Below are 25,725 nucleotides of genomic sequence, written 5' to 3'. Positions count from 1 at the left end.
CTGGAGGGCCGGAGCCCTACACAGTTTTTGGTTCACCCTCATTTAACACACCTGCAGCGGAAGGCAGCCTAAAACCCTAAAACCCTGAATGAAACTGAGTCTCACACTCAGCAGCTGACCTTTGGGGATCAGGGGACAGGGGCACCCCCTGCTCCCCTGATTAGGGAGGGGGGGCTTGGCTTCACACGATGCTCAGAGAGACTCCTTTCCCAGCCCAGTCACAGAGGACCGCTAACAGCCTGTGGAGTACATTTTGTTTAGCACTAGTGCAGATCTTCTGAGATGGAGAAAAAAAAACAAGTAATAATTGTTACAGAACATTAAAACTAAAATGGATAATATGGGTAAATTGCGTGTTTTGAAAAAATCAAATAAAATGATTGAAAAATGACCCACGGGAGCTTGGTTTCTTTGGGGAAGGATGGAGGAGTCGCACGACCCGTAAACACGCATTTCTGAAGGATGAATTTACATTGGAGAATATGGGGGCTGGCAGGGCAGCATCTTAACAATAAGAAGAAGCTCATAAAATGTGGAGTTGCCATGGTGATTTTCACTGTAATCAGGTTTTACAGGCTAAATACTGGAAATAACAGAATAAAGAAAAATAAATGAAGAAAGAATATTTTTATCTGACCAAATCTAAAAATAAAACTATGATGAATTATTTAGAACACACTTTGGTCATACATTAAAAATATTTTCTTTACATTTCTGAAGTAGAAGATGCAAAGATTCTTTCGAGAACTCGAGGTTAAATGTTCACTACGAACTAAGGATGGGCTAGGGAAGGGCGGGGGGGGGAAGGGGGGTCCTTTAATATTTTTACACCAGGTGGGGAATCCCTCAAATATATTTTTATATTTGGGTGTGGGGGGGTTCCTTTAATGTTTATCAAAGAAATATTTGTGTATCGAAAAGTGTGTGTGCAGGGTGTGTGTGCAGGGTGTGTGTGTGCAGGGTGTGTGTGTGCAGGGTGTGTGTGTGCAGGGTGTGTGTGCATGGTGTGTGTACATGCCCTGAGATGGTTGATACCCAATCCTGGGTTATTCCCTGCATTGTGCCCGTAGCTTCTGTGACCCCCACGACCCTGCATAGGACAAGAAGGTATAGAAGATGGATGGATGGATGGATGGATGAAACCTGTATGAAAGCTGGCATAGACAGCAGCGCAATACCACAGTAATATTCAGAGTAATTACTTCTGAATGACATCGGGCTGCGGAAAGATGCACTCAGAGATCAACTGCATCTGCTGTCAACTCTGTCTGACCACATCCTGCGCTCTCTTGGCTGTGGTCAGCCTGAGGAACATGCATTTGCATCTTGGTGGCAAAGTCCATCTCGATCTTGTTGATATCCACTCTGTCACTCTGGGTCGCGGAGGTTTTGTCAAGTGCGACGCCAGAGGTGATGAGCCAGCCGAATCCAGGGCCCTGCGACATGGCGTAAGAAGAGCGGCGGCGGACGTGGCCGCGTCTGAAGGCCGGCCGCAGCTCCAGGTGTCGCTCCGTCCGGATGGCGCCGTCTGAGCTGTGCACCTGCGTTTCAGACACACGGCCGGATCAGCCGACACACACCGCAAGGCGGCCCGCTGACGGGCCACGCGCTCAACTTCTCCCCCAAGCGCTCACTCACTCGATGTGTGTCGGGAGGGTTCAGGACCAGGAGCAGAGCGCGGGCGGCCAGAGAGGGCAGCACAGCCGTGCAGGTGGTCAGCAGCACGGTCAGCCATACCAAGGGGCTGGCAAAGGCGTTCTGAAAAGCCCCTAAACACACACAAGTCGTTACTGAGTTGAAGTTACACTTATTCATTTAGCAAATGCTTTTATCCAAAATATTGCCCAATTGAAAAAAAAAACAGGGTCTGCCAGTCCTAGGATTGATTGGGGGTTAAAGGCCTACGCACAAAACCCCAATGGTGACATCACTCTGCCGAGCCTGGGATTTGAACCCATTGAGCCACGCATCAGCCCATTTTATTCCAAATAAGCCTTCATAATAGGATATCTTCATCTGGGTGTGCTTTCGGGCATAGAGTGAATATGCGAGTTTGCAAAGGTTCTTAACATGCTTATGAGGGCGCAGAGTAAACAAGCCGTATCCTGACTGGGTACAGCGTGGAGCCCGGTCAGAGAAGTAGGCGTATACCAGTGGTACCCTGACTGGGTACAGTGTGGAGCCCGGTCAGAGAAGTAGGCGTATACCAGTGGTACCCTGACTGGGTACAGTGTGGAGCCCGGTCAGAGATGGCGGCGTATACAAGCGGTACCCTGACTGGGTACAGAGTGGGGCCCGGTCAGAGATGGCATCATATACATGCGGTACCCTGACTGGGTACAGAGTGGGGCCCGGTCAGAGATGGCGGCATATACAAGCGGTACCCTGACTGGGTACAGAGTGGGGCCCGGTCAGAGATGGCATCATATACATGCGGTACCCTGACTGGGTACAGTGTGGAGCCCGGTCAGAGATGGCGGCATATACAAGCGGTACCCTGACTGGGTACAGTGTGGCCCGGTCAGAGATGGCGCGGTCAGGTGCCATGCTGCGAGAAAACGGCGGGTACCTAAGAAGTAAAAGTCGGCCGGCGCAATCGTATGGAGCAAAGGGCTGTGGAGGATCAGCGTCGCCAGGAAATACATAGACATGCTGAAAACAATTGCTGCCACATTGAACATGGTCCAGTAGCCAGTCTGGAGGATGAGCTGAGGGATAAACAGCAGAGTTGTTCCACTACTTTACTGATGGTACTACATACTTGGGGTACTACATACCTGGCATACTACATAATAAGGGTACTACATACCTGGCATACTACATAATAAGGGTACTGCATACCTGGCATACTACATAATAAGGGTACTGCATACCTGGCATACTACATAATAAGGGTACTGCATACCTGGCATACTACATAATAAGGGTACTGCATACCTGGCATACTACATAATAAGGGTACTGTACACCTGGCATACTACATAGCTGGGCACGGGTACTGTACACCTGGCATACTACATAGCTGGGCACGGGTACATTCTGGGGCCCTTAAAATCATCCCAATGTTCCCCTCTTTTACGGTGCCCTTTCCTGGGGTATCTAGTTGCGCAGCTGATCAATTTTTAAGCATTTTATTGCGCTGTATTTTACTATGCATTATTTACTGCATTGCTACAGTGTGTTTCACATGCATCTTGCCCCAAGCCCCGACCCCCTGACCTCAGTCGTGCTGGTGAACACGGACGCTGTGGCCACGGTGATGGAAAACGTCTGAAAGTCGATGGCCGAGAAGCAGAAGACACTCAGGGGGAGGAAGAAGAGGACCAGCGAGGTGTAGATGGAATAGAGGAAGGTCCCAGCCAGCAGTCGGGGGTTGAAGAGCTGCCGCCCGACCCCCAGCTGGTACAGTGACGGCCAACGGAGGCTGCCCTCCGCGCTCACATCCTGCCATGACAGAGAGGGGAGCTTGCCAGCAGCTCGGCATGAAACAGGGGGGCGGGGAGGAGACAGCGGCAGGAGGCCACGAGAAACGGAGATTCACTTAAGAACCGCGTCTAGCGGCCAACTGGCACCTGAAACACTGCACATGCTGTCCATCGTAAATCAGAACCTAGCAGCTGGTGCTGGAGACCTCGAAGGGTGTATGCACACTAGCCGATTTGTACCACGCCCAAGCACGTTTGACCCCAAAAGTCCAGTTCGCTTTACTGGTCTGATCGTTCTGCTAAACCGTGCCCGGGTCCGCTTCAAGATGTAGGCCCAGGCACAGACAGCTGGTCTTGGGCAGGGTGTGCTCTTCTAGCCAACTGTGCCCAGGCACGGAACACAGACACGATGTCAATATTACAACTGACACATGCATGCGCACATATACACTATATGTGAACTGGACCCGAAGAGAACGGATTAGGTAGTTTGTACAGATTCTTAACACAACAGAATCCATCTGGATTTTACTGTCTGAAACGTGATTGTCTGAAACAAGCGGATGTTCAGGTTAGTACTTAGTGTTAGCCTCCCACTAAGCCGGGATTGGGGCTGCGTAGATCAAATTTCGGGTGTCCCCCGCAACCCGAGGGCGAAGCTCCTTGCTTGGTGTCAGTCGTTATATTACCTGCTCAAACACAGCGAGGCACTGCACAGGGAAGGATGTGTACAGGACGGTGTAGAGTGTGATGAACCAGGTCTCATACATAGGCTGAAAGAAAATGGGTATACACCTTCACTTTGTTCACTTCTTTTCTACCCAGCCTGACTGTTCATCACCCTTTTTAGGTCAAAAACGGGGGCACTTTTATGCACGGGCTTACCCAGGCTTGAGCCCAGGGGCATCCGCTAAAAAGGGCCCTCAACTAACTTAATTAAATAAAATTTTTAATTATGAGTTGCCACCCATTCTCTATTATGCAGGATTGTCCTGTATTGTGAAATAAAATGTGGTAACACTTCACTTAATGGGGCACTGTGTCTCTTGCCGACTGACAGACAGACCACAAGATGGATGAAGTAATTCAGCGAATTTAGACGTGGTTAGTTAGGCCGCCTGACCTGTCCACTGAAGCCGTTACAAAACGCGAACCAGACGTGCACGAAGGCGAAGGAGCTGGTCTTGTACAGGAAGTAGCGCAGGAAGACACTGATGCGCCGGTATGACCAGCGTCCGTGAACGAGCAGCAGCTTGCGCAGGAAGTGGAACTTGGCCAATGAGAAGTCAGCATTCTGTACCGCCTGGCCGCCCTCCAATCCATTCAGACCAACACCAATATGAGCCGCTAGGTAAGAAGAGTGAGTGAGTGAGTGGAGAGATGTTTCCTAACAGGCCTTTATCATCAGACTTGCCACCAGCATGTGTCACCATCCCACTCACTCTTAATCATGTTTACATCGTTGGCACCATCTCCAATCGCCATGGTGATGGACGAGGTGTACTTCCTGATGAGCTGGACCACTCCTGCCTTCTGGCTTGGTGTCGTCCGACAACACAGCACCGCCTGGCACTGCCTGGAGAGGGCGATGAAGCGCTTGCCCAACTCCGGTTGCTCCTCAAACTCCACCTGTAGAGATGGAGGGGGGGTGGAGCTTGTCGTATGTTTGCTTTGGTTGCCCTAGCCATGCCGGAAGGTCACATGACCCCAGGGCGAGTGTGACGGCAGCCCATCACGGCCCCTGCCTCATTATGTGTGGTGCAGTGAGGATTCCCAGCGTACCAGTTCAGGCCCAGTGATGACCATCGCGCTTGTCCTGTTCCCGGCTCCTTTGCCCTTCCCATGGCCTCCGTCCAGGGGGATTTCCGGGCTGGGAGTTTGCAGCAGCTGTCTGGAGGAGGACAGCAGCCAAACCACCTGTTTCTTCAGCCTGATATGATCATTCATTATGCACAATTCAAATGAACTGATGTATAACTCAGGCTTGGGCCTCTAAGGCTTTGTTGGGAATGTCCACTTGCACACATGTTGAAAGTAAACCTACCTTCCTGCACACAATATATTTTACCGAATGCCAAATATTGTCATGGGGATGCCCCTCCACTTCATTTTATCACCCAGACTTATGATAAATATTGCAATATACCAAAAATATCGCAGTACACCACATCACCATAATACAGTCCAACCCTTATATAAAATGTGTCTTTTACTGCGAGCTCTTAGTATAAGAATGTCAGCCAGCGTGAGGGCAAGGTGGCCCCTCTTATGACAGACCGCCGCACGTCATCCAGGCTCTCGGCATTCGTGTGCCCGGCCGTGCGTTTTCAACCCTGACCTCAGCTCCTCTCCTTGCAGTAGTCGGGTGCCCGGGTCCAGCAGCCTGCAGGCGAAGCCGACGTTCACCGCGGTTTCTACAAGCACATGGAGAGACGGAGGAGCCGAGATGGATGGTGAAGCCGCCGCGCCGTAGCTAAAAACTTGCGTGGTCTGCCGCGGCAGCTCGGTACCTTTCTTGTCACCCGTCAGCACCCACACCTTGATGCCAGCCTGCCGGAGAGTGGCGATGGTCTCTGGGACCCCCACCTGCAGCTGGTCCTCGATGGCGGTGACCCCCAACAGCTGCCCATGAGAAAACAGCCACTCCAGTTGTAAGCTTACCCTACCTCACTCGCTATCGCCGAACATGATGCGTGTCGCTGTTAATCTGCATCGCGGCAGGGTGCCATGCTTAAACGAGCCCCCCCCCCCCACGGCGTTTACGTCTCCCCAACGGCCTCCCCGGTGCTTCGAGCTTACAGTTAACTCCCTTTCCATGTTGTCATACAGGTCGTCCGACGCGCCCGTCGTCATGGCAGCCAGTTCCAGGGCACGGCTCCACTCTTCCCATAATCCCTCCTGCACGGAGCGCACCGCCACGCACAGCGTCCTCAGGCAGCCCTGCGAGAAGACCTGGGGCGGGATGCAGGGGGCGAGAGGAGGCGACTGATCCAGCGGGACGGTGGAAAAACCGGCACAGAGGCTCAGTGACATCACACACAACAGGGATATTCAGGCTCACTTCCAACGCTTTTTCTGTGCTCTCGCAGTACGTACTGTCCTTCCTCAGCCTCTCAAGGATGACAATGTCAGCACCCTTACAGTACAACTTCAGCTCCCCCTCAGGGTCTCGCACTGCAGGGTATAAACAATGATACAGAAACAGAAAATACTGTCATTTAATTAACAAGACCACCTAAGGCTGAACTGAGCCAGAGACTGAAGCACGTGATCATCCTGCTATGGTGATCATTGTGTGTGTTTAATGTTTTTTTCTCTCATTCATAAAGGAGTAACGAGTGTAAGACTCAGGGTGTTTGCCAATAGCATAACAGTTACCTATAAGTACTGCTATCTTTCAACTGCTTTTGGTTTCTGAACTGATAGTAAGTTTGAGGTTTTTGCAGCTACTTTTGCAGCATTCAGGATGTTGCATTTTAATTGCGTGTTGGATTAAAGCCAGAATGGTCAGATGAGAGGTGAAAGGGATTCTGGGTAAGGGCCTTGAGAAAAGGGAATGGGCCTTGGGGGTTGGGGGTTGGGGGTTAGGGGAGGGGGTGATGCTGGACAGGCTTACCGAGCACTGACATACGGCGCCTCTGGCTGGTGAAGTCGAGTAGCGCCAGGAGCTGATACTGTCGCCTGTGTCCCAGCTCGCTCAGCGTCATGGAGTCGCGTGTCCTCGACAAAAACACCCATCCCAGCTCGCGGGCGGCCCCCACCAGGGTCTCCTCGTCGGGGGACGCCGCCTGGTACACCGGAGCCCCTGCGCCGGCAGAAGCTTCCTCAGACACGCCGGCTACACACAGCCCGGGAGAAATGGCTCTATTACATTTTACGCTAAAATGTTAGCTTTAATACCATTATTCACAAACCTTGCTTCATGGCGTGCTATTAATTACGTTTAATTAAGATTTAATGCATGACAAGCCGGGCATTAATACTTTTTTTTTTTAAAGCACGGTCGCTGAGGCGAAGAACCACCTGAGTTGAAGTGTTTAAGTATAATACATGGTTTGGGCTGCATTAGCCTGTCTGTACCTCGGTTACCACACATTTGTCTTACACGTTTGTACTTGAAAACATCTCCGTTTACGAAGCAAAATGCATTTACTAGTATAACTAGCCCTAGTATACCACAGTAATTGCTTTCAGCAGAACTGCATTTTGCCCTACGCTACACCTTATCGCTAAGATTTCCAGAATACCGGAATACCATCGGAATATCGCATACCGTAGTGTGAGTCTGAACCACATAAAAAATCAGACAGCGGCAAATCACCTGCTTCTAAGTCCAGAGACCGGTCTGTATGTACGAACGTGTAGCTCCCAATATGCAGTAACCCTGAGCGGGTTAATGCACTCCAAGCCACGAATTATAGGTTTTTAAACACACGGCTGCAGGGGCAAAGTAAATGTATATATTTAATCACTATTTTATTAATTTAACTTTAATCAGCTGCGTTATAGGTAAAACATGGCTTCTGTATTTACCAATTTTTAAAACTGGACTTGCGTCTTTACAGTTAAAGACGACGTAAAGTACGGCTGAAGTACAGATGCATTATGTCAGTGAATCATTTTCGTATTTAATCGCTGACCACAGGTCCACGTCCTGAAGCACTGTATGAATGACTTGGAGCGATATCTTTGCTTTTATAGTTTCCGTGAAATAATGTAAGTTAAATATTATAGTCGCTATACCTGTGCAGTAAGAGAAAATCAACACCCTTCTTATTCGTGGAATGATAGTAGTAATTTAAATCCATAAGACCAGAAGGTGGCGTTGCAGCCATATCAGTGTGACTGCTTTTGATGTAAAATGATGGCAGCTTCTTGTGCATTGTAAAAATACTGTTTTATGATTCCTTAGCAAGGTTTACCTTGATAAACATCACTTGTCTATTAGATTCATAAGCCTGTTAATAGTTGAGTATCATACAATAGAATAACAGTGTCAGAAGCAGCCTGAAGCTAAAATAACGTGTTTAGCCTCCATGGACCAAGTTCTTAGAAAGATGCAGAACCTGAATTCGGACACAGCATATGCATGATTGTCCCCTTTGAGTCACATGACCACGTCACATGGTCTGTTCCCTAATTCCCTGCACTTCCCCTTTAAGATGACATACCCCTCCATATAGGCCCCCCGGCTCCTCTCACCATCCTTCCACTCTGCCATGACCGTGTGGCACAGCGCCAGCGCCTTGAAGAACTCCCGCACATCTGGGGAGCCGGGTTTCCGCAGCGTATCTACCAGTCGCTTGTCTGAGAATTGCAGCCCTCCACATGAGAAGGGGTTCCAGCTCAGGTCCAGGGGCTGCCGGTCAGGGGCCAGGGGCCCGGCGGGGGGGGGGATAGAGTTGGTGTATCAGACAGCAAGCCATTAGGTGCCACGTCAGCACAAAGTGTCACTGTACATCCACATCTTCCACACAAAAGGCTAGGCATGGCACCCCAGCACTGTACTGGAAGTGTATGAAATCACAGAAACATTCCTACATTCACCCTTCCCAAGAAAGGCGCACGTTTACACAATAAGCAGCGAGTCGGTGTAACATTTTAACAGAACAGCCAAGGTTTGCCAAGATAGTTTCACTATACAAAACTATGTGACAAAATACAACAGTTTGATGGCATTGAGCTGAGGGATGAATTCAGAAAAATATAGCACTGTGAAAAAGTCTGAGGCAGTCAAGTGAAATGCTTACAGGTATATCTGGGTAGCAAGTGTATATTTGCTCAGAAATAAAACTATTTAAAATTAGGTTTTGGCCTGTTATTTTTGCCCAGGAATGTACACACAAATGAACAGTAACTCAATAAGACACAAAAATAAGAATTTCTTTACTTCTCTAAAAAGTCACTGATATCTCCGTGGACGGCTAGATGAACAGCTCTTCAGTTCCCAAACCTCTCCTCAGGGGCATCTCAGCCATTCCATGGATTTGTTAAATCTCACCACCAGCTCAATTAATTAACTGAAATGGTTTGATGAGGTGTTAATTATCCAAACATGGTACGCTGGTGGCTGAGTGTATTGGATGGTTCCTGCAAATACTGGGGTGACTTTCGTAGAGGTTTTGAGGTGGCTAATGACCCTTTGAAAAGGCACAAAGTCATAGTTTTACCCCAACAAAAAGATCGTTTAAACGTGTGTGTGCAGTGTGTCTGTTTTCCCCCTGGGGTGAGTGTCCTCCCACTGTCCAAAGACATGCAGTCAGGCAAACTGGTGTCTCTACGTTGCCCATATAGTATGAGGTCCAAGTGCCTTGAGATGGACATGGACATGGTAGAATAACCATGGACATGGTTATTCTAGATAAGTGTTTCCCAACCCGGTCCTCCCCTCCCTGTATGTCTGCATTCCCTACTGGATTAAAGCATCTTGTCATGCAAGGGATTCTGCAGATCGTGCTAAGATGCAGTTATTGGCTGACGAATTAGACTTTAGATTTCACCATAAGACCACAACTAATTCAGAAATGTAACATCTTGGAAGTGATGCAATTTTTAATACATTGACTATGCGACCCTGAGCAGGGTAAGTGGTTAGAAAATGGACAGATGGATTTATGCAGGGCTTTACGTAACGGGCGTACCTATCTGTCCAGATGCTAGACATTCGGTCCCATTCTTCACTGCCATTCCAGTGCTTATTGCTTCCATGATATGCCAAAACAGTAGCATATGGGGTGCTCCGCTAACCGAATATAATGAACATAAGGATATGCTGATCGCTACCGAGAGCTGGGAGGAAGCAAAAACGTGGACTGTCCAGAGCTCCATGGGGAGCGGATTAGGAAACACTGCTCTAGATTAGCTTTTTGCAAAAAATAATAGCTAAATAATACGCTAGAGTGTTTTAAAATAAGAAGCCTTCATTACATCTCTGTCAAGCTTCCAAATACGAGGTGGTTATGGAATGTTTGTTTATAGAAGAGCTGCTGAAGGTGCCGGAAGGTTAGTGAGTCAGTAGGGGGCACTATTTCCTAATAACTGAAGCATATTGAGCAGCCTCTCTGCTGGGAGGAGCTCCGCCCTGAGCTCTGCATGATCGCGCCCCATGGGGCCAATCCATCACACAAGTAGGAGCACCAACCACATGCCCTGGCCACAAAGAGCCATGTCATAAACTGCAAAGCCTTCCAGTGATTCCCAGCTAATTATAGGCTAATTAAAATACTTCCTCTAGTATGGGGAAAACTCTAATCCCAATATGATGACCTTAACCCCTACCCAGCGCTAACCTTTAAGCAGAACCGAGACTTTTCACATTTTTAGTTTTTTGATTACATTCATAGATCTTTGTGGGGATCTGAAAAAATGGTCCCCACAATCTCTAAATAACAGGCTTTATTACATTGTGCGGAACTCCACACACACACACACACACACACACACACACACAGGCGCGCATCTGCAGCAATAAAGTATAATAATAAAAATAATAAATGATCTGCTGAAATATGTAACATGTAAACTTACATCATGTTTCTTTGCCTTATCTGGCATGTTTCCTGGAAACAAAAACACGCGAATGAACCTCATGAAACTTAAAAGGAAATCATTAGAAGAATAGTGGCCTTTATCAAACAGGATTACAGAAGATGCACAGCACAGAAAGCACAGTGAAAATCTCACTAGGAAGAAAAGGCTGAAATACAGAATGCAGAATGGGCTCGTCTATTTGGATGGACTGCCTTGTTACATTATCTGCGAGAGAGCTGGGGAGGAGTGGGGGGGGCAGCTGACAGCTAACAAACCGTAGAGAACCCCGGCGACGCAGCACTGACGGAAGATGAGCCGGTTCTCGGTGAGGGTCCCCGTCTTGTCGCTAAGGAGGTATCGCACCTGGCCCAGCTCCTCGTTGAGCGTCGTGCTCCGAGCGTGGGCCGGCACATCGACTCCCCCATCATACAGGTCCAGATCCCAGCCAATAAACAAGCTGTGGATTACGTGGACTAGCTCAAACCTGCAGGGGGAAGTAGGGAGGGGGGGGTTACCGGGGTGAGGGGGCGCTGTGGTTTCGCAGACCGTTTAAATACGGTCATCGTAGATCACCCCCTCCGCCCCCCAACATTCACACTTTTAATCGGCGTCTGACTGTGTGAAAGTTGACGCATGCCCAGTCAGGGATGTGCTTACTGATCGAAATCTGCCAAAAAACCCACACATTCTGGTGCTGTTTACACCCGGGCGGTGTGGTCCACACACACGCAGGTGCTGTTTATACCCCGATGGGTGTAAGATCCACACACACGCAGGTGCTGTTTACACCCCGATGGGTGTAAGATCCACACACACGCTGGTGCTGTTTACACCCAGGTGGTAAGGTCCGCACCCACACGCAGACACGCGCACACACGCCAGGCCAGCCTCTGCCTCTCACTCACGTGATGTACAGGGACATGGGCATGGAGGGACTCAGCAGGATGATGTAGCCCCAGAATGTGAGGAAAACTTTGTAGACAGGGGTGTAGCGCCCCCCCAGCTCAGCCAGCGCCTCAATGCCGGGGGCAACACGGGCCTCAAATATTCCAGCACCCACAGCCAGGAGCAGTGCGAACAGCAGCACCAGCAGCACGATCTGTGGACAAATCACAAAGGGCCGCTACCTCTACATGTAGGCCAATTGGAATCCTTCCCGCCCTCGGTCCTCATTGGTTGTCCCAGCACCTCACCCCAACCACGACCTTGTTGAGGGTCCTCTCCACCTGCGTGGTTTTCACTGCAGTCTGACCACAGTTCTGAAGGATTTTACTGTCTAAGCCTGGAGGAGATAGAGCACGGTCTGTTGTACTCCTAAGCAGGGCACTGAGAATCGCTTCAGTAAATATTCAAATGTATACTGAGAAACTGAGCGCTCGACTTAAATAAGAGCTCACACTGTTGATGCATTATGTCCATTAAAACCAAGGAAGATAATTTTGTGAAGTTTCACAGGAAATACTAATATAGACCTTGTCTGCGCTGTGTGGCCAGAACACACATATGCAGCAGCCCACACCCCCGGCATACCGGTGTATATGGTCAAGCCGTATGCAACTCTGGTGTTGCGAAGCACGGTCCCTCGCAGTAATATATGCCCAGTGTCCAGCAGGTGCCGCATGTCTCTCCATTCCAGCACTCCCTTGAAAGAGTGCAGGTGGCTGTTAGGCTCTTCACACCAGACTTGGCCTAGGAGGGCGAGGACAAAGACTGTTGGTCCCATAATCCATTGCCGGGTTACACAGACACTGTATTTTTAACTCTATCTGGCCCATGTTTGCTCTACAGTCTTTAGAGGAACATCACTTCACGCTTACAGCCTGAATAAACAACTCAGTGCTAATACTACTGAATAGAAAATTGTAATATGGCTTCATGGGACCGCTGAGTATTAATGTTTATACCTTCAATTTAAGCAGATGAAATCTCATGCTGATAAATGACATTTCGCTACTTAGTGCAGTGACAATAAAGATTCTTAGCTCTCTTATTTAACCCGCAGTATGTTTGATTAATAAACATTACACTACATTTACCTTTATTTTTATTTATCAGAAATTTGTATCCATAGTGATGTATAAGTGAGGCAAATAGCACATTATACACATATGTGCTGTTGAGGAGTCGACTAGGCATAAGTGCAGCTAGGTTGAGCTTCCAGTGAACGTCCAGGTACGAGTGTAAGCAGGATAAGAGCAGGAGCTACTCAGCAACATCTAACAAAGCAAGAACCAAATAAGACTGTTCAAGGACCAGAAGTGCAACATTAATAACATTCAGGGAACAGCGAGAGACATCAGGCTAAAAGAGGAATTTCTGGGTCTTCCGGCGTTTCTTGAAGACGGAGAGAGATAGAGAACCTACATGAATGCACAAGGTAGTCAACTGGCCTTGAAACAAAGTATTTGCAAGGTTAAATAGTATAAAATGATATACTGCTAGGAAGGATGTGAAATGACAACAGAAAGTACCAAAAATTATTATGGGCGAAAAAGTATCTGAAGTATTCTTAGAAGAAGGGAACAGAAGTGTTATAACATGTGGGCGGCTTTACTCTTTCGAAACAAAACAATCATCCGCACGCTTATCGCTCATCTCATCTGCTTTATAAAAAGCATAACATCTGCGACAGAGAAACCAGAGCCACTCATAAGCAGATCTGGCGTTGGCTCTACACCCTTTTATAGTGCGAGCGATTGAAGGACTTAAAACCTATGCATAAGCCAGGAGGGCATTGCAGACGGCGAACCGCTCCCTGTTCGTCGGAGGGAAAATTGATTTTTCAGTAACAAAGCTGCACCAACCATCAAAAGCCAGCAGACTGGGCTCTATAGGATCCGAGCTTAACTCTTGGTGGGTCACGGCCAGCGCCTGTCGGATCTTGAGGTTAGTCTCCCTTGTTGAAAAAACACAAAATATAAGATCCAGCAGCCAGGCCAGGAGAGCATGACCCTCCCTACTAGATGCCACAGGGTGACTGAAGCACATCTTCTTCCAGAGAAATGGGCGAGCGAGCGGTCCGGATTCGGCGGAGATCTACCCGTCGATGTCGGACGTCTCTATGTAGCACAGGCTGTGGGGCTCGGTTGTGGTCAGTAGGAGAAGGTCAGCCTGGGCAGGCGGGGGCAGCAGAGAGTCAAAGGAGAGGGGATACAGTGCCTCGGTCATTTCCCCATCCGAGCCCCAATCCCCACCTCCCTGCCCCACCCAGAGTCTCACCGGCACGGTCTGGTCTTTGTGGAGCCGCAGAACATCTCCCACACACACATCCTTCCACTGAACTGAAGTGAAGCTGGGAGAGATGTACAGGCATCAGAAGATTCTTATCAAAAGCCCTTACAAACTGAACACAAAGCATATGGACTGCATCCCTCGCCCTGAATCCGCGTGTTTGAAAGAGGACTCCTCTCTTAGCCACCAAACACATGTTTCCAGGCCTTGAGATATGTGGGAGAAATAAAGAAAAACCAATTCTCTGCTGTACTATATAAAACCTTCTGAGAAATTACCCAGGGTTAAAAGTACCGCAAATAGGGAATGATGCATGAAATAAACAAACACCACTGTGATACACTGTCCTCTCCCATGAAGTGGATTTAATTGAACTCAGAATAAAGATTCACAAAATGAAAAGAACTTTATATGTGATCGGATTTACCAACTACACACTTAACAAGAAAAATCCATCCAACTTTCAAGAACTTATCTGGTACAGATCATGGGGAGGGTGGTGTCTGTCCTAGGCAGCATTGAATACTGGCCAGAGGGAATGAATGGGATACCAGTCCATTGCAGGGCACACTCACACTAATCAATAATTTAAAAATACTGCAAGCCTTTGTACTAAAGGACACTGGAGCACACAAGCTCTACACACACGGCGCTTTTCCACTGGCATACAAGAACCAGGCTGGACCCAACCCGTACCATGAAGAGACCCTAATGAGGATGCAGCGCGGTTCCAGCTCACTTCAGTTTTCCACTGCAAGAGGGTCAGCTCTGTAAAGGCGTCGCTGGGTTTGCAGAGCTACAGTGACGTAAAACTGAAGAGACGCTTATTTACTGTTCGTATGGTATACATCATGATTTTTTATGTGCTATTTTCTGCTAGCACGTCTGAGAATCGGCGTCTTATGTTAGCCTCAAATGCAAAATTACCATTGGCCTGTGTAAATTTGCGTTATGAATCCATTCCGTTCTGCTGTCCTATAGTCATTTTTCAAACGGGAGGTTGGAAAATTTCAAGTTCTGAGTTATTGGGAATCCATAAATTTATCGCAATGTGCGATACTACTAATAATGAATAGTATATAGAATATGCCCTTTCTTCCTTCAGATAATCAATGTGTACTGACACAGATCACTGGTTCTTTCTTGTCTCCATGCATTTCGACCAATCAGATGGTGGTGATGCAACCAGCTTGGTTTAGTCACATTTTGATAACTAGTAAGCAGGGCCTTGTCAGCCCGGGTACAGCTCGGGTACGGGTCGGGTCGGGTGCGGGTCGGGTACAGCTCACACAATATACAATAGAAAACCGTCTCTTCGTGGTTTGGCTTGGGTATGACTTCATTCTTAGTGGCAGTGGAACTGTGCCAATAAACTAAGGACAAGACTCGAACCCCCAGCCCTAGAGGCATGATGTAACAGTGCTGCTCACTGCCACGCCAAGCAGAAAAAATACTAAGCATAAAAAATTATTAAAAACATAAAATAAATCGGTGCCACTTTACAATAAGGCTACCCTTATAATTTATGAATGTTTTATAATCTGGTTATTAACTAGGTTATAACACTTTGTAAATTAATAGACAATTTTAAACAACTTATAACACAGTTTTATTTTTATTAATGAGTTACTACCATTTACAAGTGGCAAAGGGGAGCCTTATTGTGAAGTGGTACCAAACAATCAGATGAGTGTAACCTTTCCCAAAATTGTGTATATTATTCTATGTTGAAGAAAGCTCTTTGCACTATTATAAACTTACAATGTCACACAATGCACTAATTGGTCACAATAAACCAATTCTCACTTTCCGCTCACCCCTCATTGGTTAACAGGTCACATGGTTGCCTGTTGATTTGAGAGTCACTGTGTCGGCGGGCCTAGGGGACCAAGAAAAGCCACATACATAGAGCACAGATGGCACTGGCTGCCTTTATGGCAACAGCGTGAGTCAAGATTTGCATGTAAAAAGATACAGCACCATGATGGGCCATGCAAATGGCTGTGGTTACTGCGGTAAGCTGAGGAGCCCTACAGAGGCTTCATCATGCTCATGGAGGCCGGAGAATCCACCAGCCATCCTCCACATTTGCTATTTATGAACATGTCAACTGCGGAGAGGCTGCAAAGAAGCAGGAACGCCGGCGAGCGGGAGTCTCACCAAGTCGTCGGCCAGGTCTTTGAAGCCTCGCACAGACAGCACAGTCAGCAGAGGGATCATGGTGGTGTACCAGGGCAGGGTGGAGATGGCGGGGATGCTCTGGAAGAAGCATCATCAAGTTTGTCCTTTCAGTTACCTCACAGTACTACCCAATGTCAACTGCATACATGTCTGAAAGTACTGTAAGTTCTCTAAGGTCTTTCTGGAGACAAATATTCAGGGGGGGTGGAGAAAATAACAGAAACAAACAATACAAATACACCCTACGGAGTTGGGTTACCCATTAAGAACAGCTTCAGTCCTCGAGTCAAGTGGAGCTGCTCTTCGAGGGAACAAGAAAGGAGAAATGTGCTTCGTGTTTCGTGCCCCTGAACTTTCCATAAACGTTCAGTGATGAGGAGACCATGGATGATGTGTGACTTCATCCTGTTGTGTTTAGAATGGGTTTTGCACTGTGTGTGGGTACAATATCAACTTGGAATACAAGAACATTGGCTTTGAGGATGCACCTGTTTCTGTAAAATGGCCCCATGTTCTTTTATAAGACCATGCAGAGCAACACTGGAACTAAGCACCCCCTCAAGATGGCTTCCCATACCACTATCGATCGCCCAAGTGGTGGATTGAAGGCATCCTTTTATTTTCTTTAAACCCATCTAGATTTAGAAGAAAGGTTGAAAATGACTCATCTGATCATTGATACTTTCTTCCATTGCTCTGGGTTCCAGGTTTTGTGCTCCTTAGACCAGATTCTACGTTCTTGTGCTTTGGCCTTGGATATAGCAGATTCTGAATGGCAGCTCTGCCATCTATTGCAGCCTTGTGAAGCTCAGGGCATACAGGTTTTGTTGTCACTGGGTCACAGAGGTGCTGATTTAGTTCTACGGTGATGCTTTGCAGCCATCCTGCTAATTGTTCATCTATCCCTCTCGATGAGCTGCGACATGCGGCCGCAGCATGATGCAGGTTGCTTGCTTGGCACATGCTGTCATGTGTTTTGTGATTTGAGATGTGAAATAACCTTGCGGTTTTGAGTCATGCATCTGCAGTTCAGGCAATCTGGCTTCCTTGGAACTCTGCCCTGTGTTGCTTTGAAAACTCACATACCAAACTTACAGCTGACACATACTGCTAATTAGCCTCTAACCTAATATGACTCACCTTTGTAGCATGCACATGTAATAGTGATTTAGGTACTTCAAGTTAAAGTTTTTCATGTGGTGTTTCTGCTATTCTCTCCACCCACTGTATGCTAACAACAGTATTGCAAGTGCTAGACATAAATTTCTATGTAACATATATTACTTTAATATTGGAACAAGCTCATTCCTCATGTACTGGGAGTAGGAGACATTCTACGATAAACATACGTTTAACATTGACATTAGCATAAAATCAAACAACATGGAACACATGGTTGTGTAATGGACTGATTATTGTTGCATTTTACTAAATAAACCTCACAAAATAAAAAAAAAATAAGCAGTGTTGTGGGGATCAGTGATACCAGCGAGAAGAATAAATATTCTACAGAGTAAGAAAAGGGCAAAAAGTACAGGAAAAGTCAAACCTGTAAAACCACAATACACAGGAAGTAAATGTTGGCGATGCGCTGGAACTGCTCAAACAGTGAGAGAGGCAGGAAGGTCAGGGCGGAATATTTATAACTGCGGATTACATTGTCCTGCAACAAAAAAAAACATCATTATAAGTCAGCAGAGGAGTACAGCAAGGCTCCGAGAAGGACCTGGCATTTCACCGTCTCACGTAACGACGGGACACAGCGACGCTGCGCGAGACTCACAGAATATCTGCCTCTGTGGAGGCAAAGACAGGATCTCCTCCGTTGTTTTCTGTGGAAAAGCCGATTGTTGGCTCTCACCTCCCAAGAAAGATCTTCCATGCATGCACATGTGGGGACAGATACAGTTAAGAGCAGTGCGGCTCAGCACTGCATTCATCATGTGAGGTAGAAGGCAACACAGCTATCTCACCATGACCCCTACTGTCCTTTCTCTAAGTATTAAGAACCACAGGCAGAAGAGCTTCTTTTAAGCTGGGTAATCTGTAATGCTATCTTATACTACTTCCACTGTGAAAAGCATATTGAAAGGTTCTGATGAAATGACTATTTTTACACTGTTATTCTGCTTTGAATTCTAAGGCGGCTAAAAAGATGCTAACATATCTGTACTCTGCCTACAGCCTAGATCGGCGCACTAGGGAAATATGTGGCAAAGCCTGGCTGATGGACAAATCTCCAAAATTACCATTAAATTATGCAGAATCTCAGGCTCCAGTCTATCTGCTCAAATGAAAACGTGCTCGTAAGAACTAAAAATAAGTGAGGTGGTCTGTCACAGATCGTTTGAGGCGAGAACGCAGACACAAAGGATGTTTCTCAATACCAAAAAATATAGATCACGCTCATGGTCTTGATGAGACTGGTCTTACTAACTTGCCTCCCAAGAACAAACTTGGGGTGCAGTGCATCATGGGATTGCTCTTATTTGGCGAGGATGCAGCGGATGTATCCTTGATATTTGGGGGAGGGTAAGAACAACATGTGGGGATTCGCACTGTCCTCTGTACTTCTGTTCTAAGTATTGGAAATGGTCTTCGGCAATGGAAGATGACGTAAAACGGGTACACTAGGACACAAGCACGCTCAAGCACGCTTATTGATAAACACCCAAAGAAATGAGATGCACTGACCGGCAGCCACAGAGCCAACGGAAACTCCTGTAGGCATGGCGGAGCAGAAGAGGATGAGAATTTGCCTGGAAGAAAAGAGGAGGTTCGAGATTACACCGGATCAGTTCCTGTGCCGCCAAATGAAGGCCCTTTTTGATTAGCCGTGTTACTCCTTAGGCTGATGCTTTGTAGATTTAGCAGGTTAAATAAACCAGCGGCTGTGATTGTCACTATGGGGCTCGCATTCAGTCGCATGGAATAAATGATTAATTCAACTTAATTTCGGTTAGATTCTGCGTTACATTTTCTGTTTATTCCTACTTATGATAGTGTGCAGACTTGGACACCGTTAAATGGGGTATTGATATTTTGAGGTATAGATCTATTTACATGTATTCATCCGGTGCCTATTTAGCTGAAGGGTTATGTCCTGCAGCTGATCTGTGGTACATTTCACCTGAAACATTGCAGCATGCAGGAGTGCATGTGCTGCCAAATATGCTGCTAGAGGCTGTCGGCAAACGAAGCAATGTATTATGGGACACCATGCTTAAAACACCAGAAATATTACACCACAAGCAGGACTACATGACGTAAGCTACCACTTTTTTCAGCCACGATAGTTGTTTTTTGAATTAGTGTGAAGAGGGTATTTATAATTGTGTAAGCACAAGTATTACACTACTGTTAATTTAGGTCATATTATAAGGCTGTGAGAGACTGTTATGAGTCTACAGCTAACAGTTAAATGTTCTTGACAGAGTGCAGTGTTTCCCAATCCCGTCCTTTGGACGCCTGTGGGTCCCCAAGAACCAGGTTGAAAAGCACTGTGAGCAAACTGAGTCAGGCCTTTGGACCAAGATGCTGTAGAAGCTGAAAAAGAATCAACTTCTCATACGTCTCATCTGCTTACAAACTGTTGACTGTTGATCAAAAGTATTGGGACACCTGCCTTTACACACACATGAGCTATAACAGCTTCAACTTCTGGGAAGGCTGTCCTCAAGGTTTAGGAGTGTTTATGGGAATTTTTGACCATTCTTCCAGGAGAGCATCTGTGAGGTCAGGCACTGATGTTGGACGAGAAGGCCTGACTCGCAGTCTCTGCTCTAATTCATCCTAAAGGTGTTCTATCAGGTTGAAGTCAGGGCTCTGTGCAGGCCAGTCAAGTTCCTCCACACCAGACTCGCTCATCCATGTCCTTAAGGACCTTGCTTTGTGCACTTGTGCGCAGTCATGTTGGGACAGGAAGGGGGCATCCCCAAATAAAAACAAGGGAACATGAAATTGTCCAAAATGGCTTCAATTGCTGCAGCATTAAGAGTTCCTTTCACTGGAACTGAGGGGCAATCCTTGAAAAACAACCCCACACCATAACCCCCCCCCTCCACCAAACTTTACACTTGGCACAATGCAGTCAGACAGGTACCGTTCTTCTGGCAACTGCCAAACACAGACTCGTCCATTGGATTGCCAGACAGAGATGATTCGTCACTCCAGAGAACACGTCTCCACTGCTCTACTGTCCAGTGGCAGCGTGCTTTACACCACTGCATCCGACGCTTTGCATTGCACTTGGTGATGTAAGGCTTGGATGCAGCTGCTCAGCCATGGAAACCCATCCCATGAAGTTCTCTACGGACTCTTCTTGAGCTAATCTGAAGGCCACATGAAGTTTGGAGGTCTGTAGCTACTGCGTCTGCAGACAGTTGGCGACTTCTGCACACTGTGCGCCTCAGCATGCGTCGTCCCCGCTTCACGTGGCCTGCCACTTCGTAGCTGAGTTGCTGTTGTTCCCAGTTGCTTCCACTTTGTTATAATACCACTAACACTTGACTGGGGAATATTTAGTAGTGAGGAAATTTCACAAACAGACTTATTACACAGGTGGCATCATATCAAGTGTGGTACCACACTTGAATTCACTGAGCTCCTGAGAGCGACCCATTCTTTCACAAATGTTTGTAGAAGCAGTCTGCATGCCTAGGTGCTTGATTTTATACACCGGTGGTATATGGAAGGGATAGGAACACCTGAATTCAATGATTTGGAAGGGTGTTTTGGCAATATGGTGTACTTTAGCTTGGTACATGAACACCACATACCCAGCGGATAACGTTTTATCTTACAGTGACAAATCCTGCAAAGCGAGTAATTATGACAGACAAGCGCATCAGTGCATTGAAACCTGTGGCCAGGTGCAAGACTGGAAGGTTCTTTAGAGCTACAGAATAAAAAGGGTAAAACTGATCATTTAAAGCTTGTTAAAATTAAAGTAATAAAGTTTGCAGTTTTAGAAGTTTTTGTTATCAAGCACTATAACTCCCACAACTTTAATCTGAGGAAGCTGTGTCGCTCAGTGGATTAGGGCCCTATGTCTGTATATGGAAGGTCATAGGTTCTAATCCCGTAGCTAGCAGACTATATCCATGTTAGGCCCCTGAAGAGGGGCCTGAATCCAAATTGCTGCAGGGATGCTGGCTGACCCCGGTCTCGGACCGCACGCTCTCCTCACTTGTACGTTGCTTTGAAAAAGCTGAACTGAGTTCTCAGAAGAGTGGCACATAGTTTAATTTGCACGTTTGCAGAGCATGCCTGCATTCGTGATAAATGGGGCCATTTTGGGTAATGGACCAGCAGAGCCGTGCAGAGGTGGGGGGGCGAGGCATGACCTGCACTGAATGGGGAGATTTCCAAACGTGCATCACTTTGTTATAATAAGAGCTACTGTATATAACAAGGACACAAGATGCATGTGGGCTCATCATCCTATCAACACCAGACCACTGAGAATCACAACCTCATACTAGTCAGAAAAACCAGTACTTCCATTTTGATTGGCCATTACCAAAAACCACCATTCCTTTCAGAACAATTCTGTCCTTTGGTAATGTCTTCCACCCCTAACGAGCAACAAGCCCCATTTTCATTCTTCCATCCATTTTCCAACTACTTAGTCAGAAATCGCTTGAGATCCCAGAGCCCATTGCATACAGAAGGGGAATATCCAGGAAGTCACAGGACACGTATAAACACACATATACTTTGGGGGCAATTTTAATGTCAAATCACCTAGCTGCCTGTTCCGTCTGTTTAAATACCAATGTAAATATAAACAGAGGTGGAGATTTCAGGTCCAGAGAGTACAAATCCAGACCACGATTTTGTTTCAACCAATCAGTTGAGTACTCTGTGACTGTGAATATTTATACTCAACTGGTTGGTTGAAACAAAATCTTGGTCTGGACTTTTACTCTCTGAACCTGAATATGCCTCTGAATATAGAAGTAAAATACTTCCAGTCTACTCTATCATTTGGCTACAGGGCAGAGTAAATCCTGAGTAGGTTCTCATTGCATTTCTGATCTCATACCGTCTCCTCTTTCCTGGGACACTGGCAGCTCTTTCTCAAACAGAGACTTTCAGCTGGTTTCGATTACTGGTGCCTGACTTTCACCCTCATTCATTTCTTTCTGAGAACAGTTTTTAAAAGCCCATAAGGCAATGACAGCTCAGTGGTCGAACCTCTCATTGATGCAAGACTAACAGAATCACCGTGGCTTGTTAAACTGTGGCCTGCCTAAGACATGTAAAAACCACAGGTTGATTTTTTTAGCCCTTTGGTGAGGAAGGAATCAGAGAACTGATTCCTGGTGGTGAAATGCTGAAATAGTTTCCCACTGTTGATCAATTTAGCTCATTTAATCGTTTCTATGACGACAATAAGGTCAACAGTGACAATGGAGATATTCAACTCAACAATGCCAGGGCCGAAAATTGAGCCATTTCAGGTTCCTGTTCATAATACTGACAGTAGAGACCTGAGCAAACCAACCACTACATGCTCCAGAAACGCACTCAAATGAAACAAAGCAGGGGTCAGCCCAGCTTGCATTGACTCAAACCAGCACACAAAACAAATCAAAGCAAATATTAGCTCTCAGTTACCTCACACACCTGTATTTAAATGCCATTTGTAAAAGTGCAGGCAGATGCACAACATTACCATCTCATTTTCTGTGCCAGCAGTTTAAACAATCTATAAATCTAACTATCAATCAATCAATCGATCAAAAATACATCAGGTGTAACTGATAAGACTTTGAAGTTCTGGTGAAGAAATACGCTTCAAATCACTATATTAATACAGATCTACCTGTAGAGTACCTCCCCACATTTACAACCTGTTATAACATTACGTATGATGCTACACATTCACCACCGTTTGTCTATGTACTCACAGTCTAGGTCATCCTCTCGCTTTCTGACTCTCGGGCAGGTGAATCTGCACCCACCCGCTGGTAAAGGGGGAAGGCACTAGGAAGGGCTGTGCTTATGGAGAAGGAAGAGGCGGGGCTTGGGAGAACAGCTACAGAACCCTGGCACCTCATCCACCTCTCTCCAGCATCCCTCCTCCTTCCACACGCACCCCTAACAGTGATCTCTCCTGCACCGTTCCATTGTCGTAGTTGGGTTAAAACCTGGTCAGAGAGACAGCTGATCATAGCTGATCATAAGAAACAGTGGAGGAACAAATCGGGCATGCTGAGGCCAGCCGAGGGTCCTCGGGGCACCATGCCGCTGTCATCAGCAGAGCTAATGGTAGTGAATGTGCTTTCCGGCATTAAAACACTGGAAAAGCACAGCTTTGTTTGCATTATTCTTAATCCTCTTCAGCTCATTTCTTCCCCTGCACTTCTCCACTACAAACGCTGGGCCCTTTAGCCCCGTCTCCTTCCCTCAGAGTGAAGTGAAGGCCCAGGAGCTGTCTCTCTGCCTTGGGTAATTAGTCTGCCACCTTCTTGTTAGTGTGCTAATGAGTGTATCTGAGCACGAGATGTGCTAGTTGCACCTAACAGCCTCCCAAAGGCTTCCATTATATGCTCTCTGGAAAAAAAGCGTCCGTTTAATGATCATACTGTCATTCTTAACATCTCTCCACTTACCGTGGAATAAGATTATTATGATTACAATCGTGATATTTTCACACACAAATCAAACCGAAAAATGTGTTTTCTATCAACGTCTTTTTGCAGAATTTGGGTCTCATCTCAAGGGACAGCCGGCAGAGCGAAAAGCTGGCACAAGCAACAAGAGGGCGGGTTTCTGATACAGAGAGACCTGAGAAACGCCATACCCAGCATGCACCAGGGCGCGGGCACATCACGCCACACAGAGCTGCCGACCATGCTTCTCCTGGCGGCAAGGTCGCTAGGCTAATAAGCTAACCCAACGGGAGGTCATCGTGAAAGTCATGCGCGAGATGTGACCGAGGCTCCATCAGGTCCTCACAATGGGTCAGCAAAATGTCAGACTGCACCAAAACTGCCACCTCAAAACAGCTCAGCTGAATCTAATTAATTAGTGGCTGAGACTAAGAACACGTACAGATTGGTTCAAGGGACAAGAAGCAGGAGACCCTGTTAAAGGGCACTCTATTGAAGTTCACGTTGTCATTTTACATTGATCCATTTCCTTCAAATGTCTTTATTGTGAAGTTTACAAACAGTCTGGTCGATTTGGCTGGGTTCCTAGTTACAGCAGCTGGCAGCACGTTTGGCTGCACTGCCACCTAGTGCCTCAAAAAATAACACACCCTGTGAAAATAGAAGCAGGATTTACGCGGAAGCCTCAAAATCTTGCAATTGTGCTATTCAGAGCTTCTTCCTTTTTGTGGTCCCCATACCAGCACATATAATTATGTTCCCAAATTGAGTGATGAACAGCTCTGGAAAAAAATTAAGAAACCACTCTATATTTTTTAAAAATCTGCATGTTTAGTTCCCAGTTTAATCCTAGTTCTGCGGGCAGAAGGCTACACTACGAGGCAGGCTTCTAGGTTCAAAGTTTCTTTTTGCTGTGGTCTCTTAATTTTTTCCAGAGCTGCATCTATTTTTAAAACTGCTTGGCAAAAGGTTTTTCCGCAAGGGTTCCGATGCACATAGGCTGTTTGCGTTTGTGTGAGCTCATGTGTGCGTGAGTGTGCTGAATGTGTGTGTGTGTGTTTGTGAATGTGTGTTTGTGTGTGTGTTTGTGAACGTGTGTATGCCAGCAAAACAAGGCTTTTCTGTCCAATCTATTTTTGATTGCGGGTATTAGTGGTTTCTACGACTTGCTTCGCTTTGTGGAACCAGTTTTTCTGGCTGGTCTTATTCATTGACCGTTAACTGATGCCTGTCTTAAACGCGCTATACCTCAGGTGCATTTACACACACACACACATACACACACACACGCACATGTAGGGTAAACATATCCTTATGGGGACCGCTCATTCATTTCAATGGGAAAAATGCTAATGCTAACTATGACAGCCTTAACCCCCACCCAGCCCTAACCATAACCTTAAGTAACCAAACAAAATACAAGAGTTTTTGCATTTTTACTTTTTTCATAGCAGTCACCGATTTTTATAAAATAGAGTTTTCCCTTATGGGGACCAGGAAACTGGTCCCCATAAGGGAAAAACATGGATATTTATCACGTTATGGGGACATTGTGTCCCCATAAGGATAAGTAAACCCACTCGCACACGTGCACACGCACACACACGCACACGCATACACGCACACACACACACACGAGCATCTAAGTGCCAATACCCCCACACTGAAAATAGACTGGCAGCTTACGGGGGCCCAAATACGTTAACTGACTTTCCCATCCACTGTCGTCCATCAGCAGT

General features: G+C 46.7%; 1 protein-coding gene across 1 annotated transcript; it reads right to left on the bottom strand.

Annotated features, from left to right (window-relative positions):
- Positions 1-759: 759 nt before the first annotated feature.
- Positions 760-23,337, bottom strand: atp8b3 (ATPase phospholipid transporting 8B3). The gene is made up of 28 exons (XM_072700000.1): positions 23,282-23,337; positions 19,062-19,126; positions 18,151-18,242; positions 17,917-18,030; positions 16,347-16,445; positions 16,004-16,065; positions 14,175-14,247; positions 13,996-14,066; positions 13,760-13,851; positions 12,486-12,644; positions 12,149-12,237; positions 11,861-12,054; positions 11,231-11,439; positions 10,953-10,984; positions 8,628-8,784; positions 7,042-7,263; positions 6,487-6,599; positions 6,225-6,377; positions 5,936-6,047; positions 5,764-5,839; positions 5,208-5,316; positions 4,868-5,054; positions 4,549-4,772; positions 4,115-4,198; positions 3,220-3,444; positions 2,570-2,708; positions 1,639-1,769; positions 760-1,541 (listed from the first exon to the last, which is right to left on the bottom strand). The coding sequence occupies exons 2-28, from the start codon at positions 19,096-19,098 to the stop codon at positions 1,236-1,238; spliced, it is 3,561 nt and encodes a 1,186-aa protein (XP_072556101.1). The 5' UTR covers positions 19,099-19,126; positions 23,282-23,337; the 3' UTR covers positions 760-1,235.
- Positions 23,338-25,725: the final 2,388 nt, after the last annotated feature.

Source organism: Paramormyrops kingsleyae, chromosome 15 (genome assembly GCF_048594095.1).
Source record: "Paramormyrops kingsleyae isolate MSU_618 chromosome 15, PKINGS_0.4, whole genome shotgun sequence".
Classification (NCBI taxonomy): domain Eukaryota; kingdom Metazoa; phylum Chordata; class Actinopteri; order Osteoglossiformes; family Mormyridae; genus Paramormyrops; species Paramormyrops kingsleyae.
Note: the sequence above shows the minus strand (reverse complement) of the source record. Positions and strands in the feature narration are given on the sequence as shown.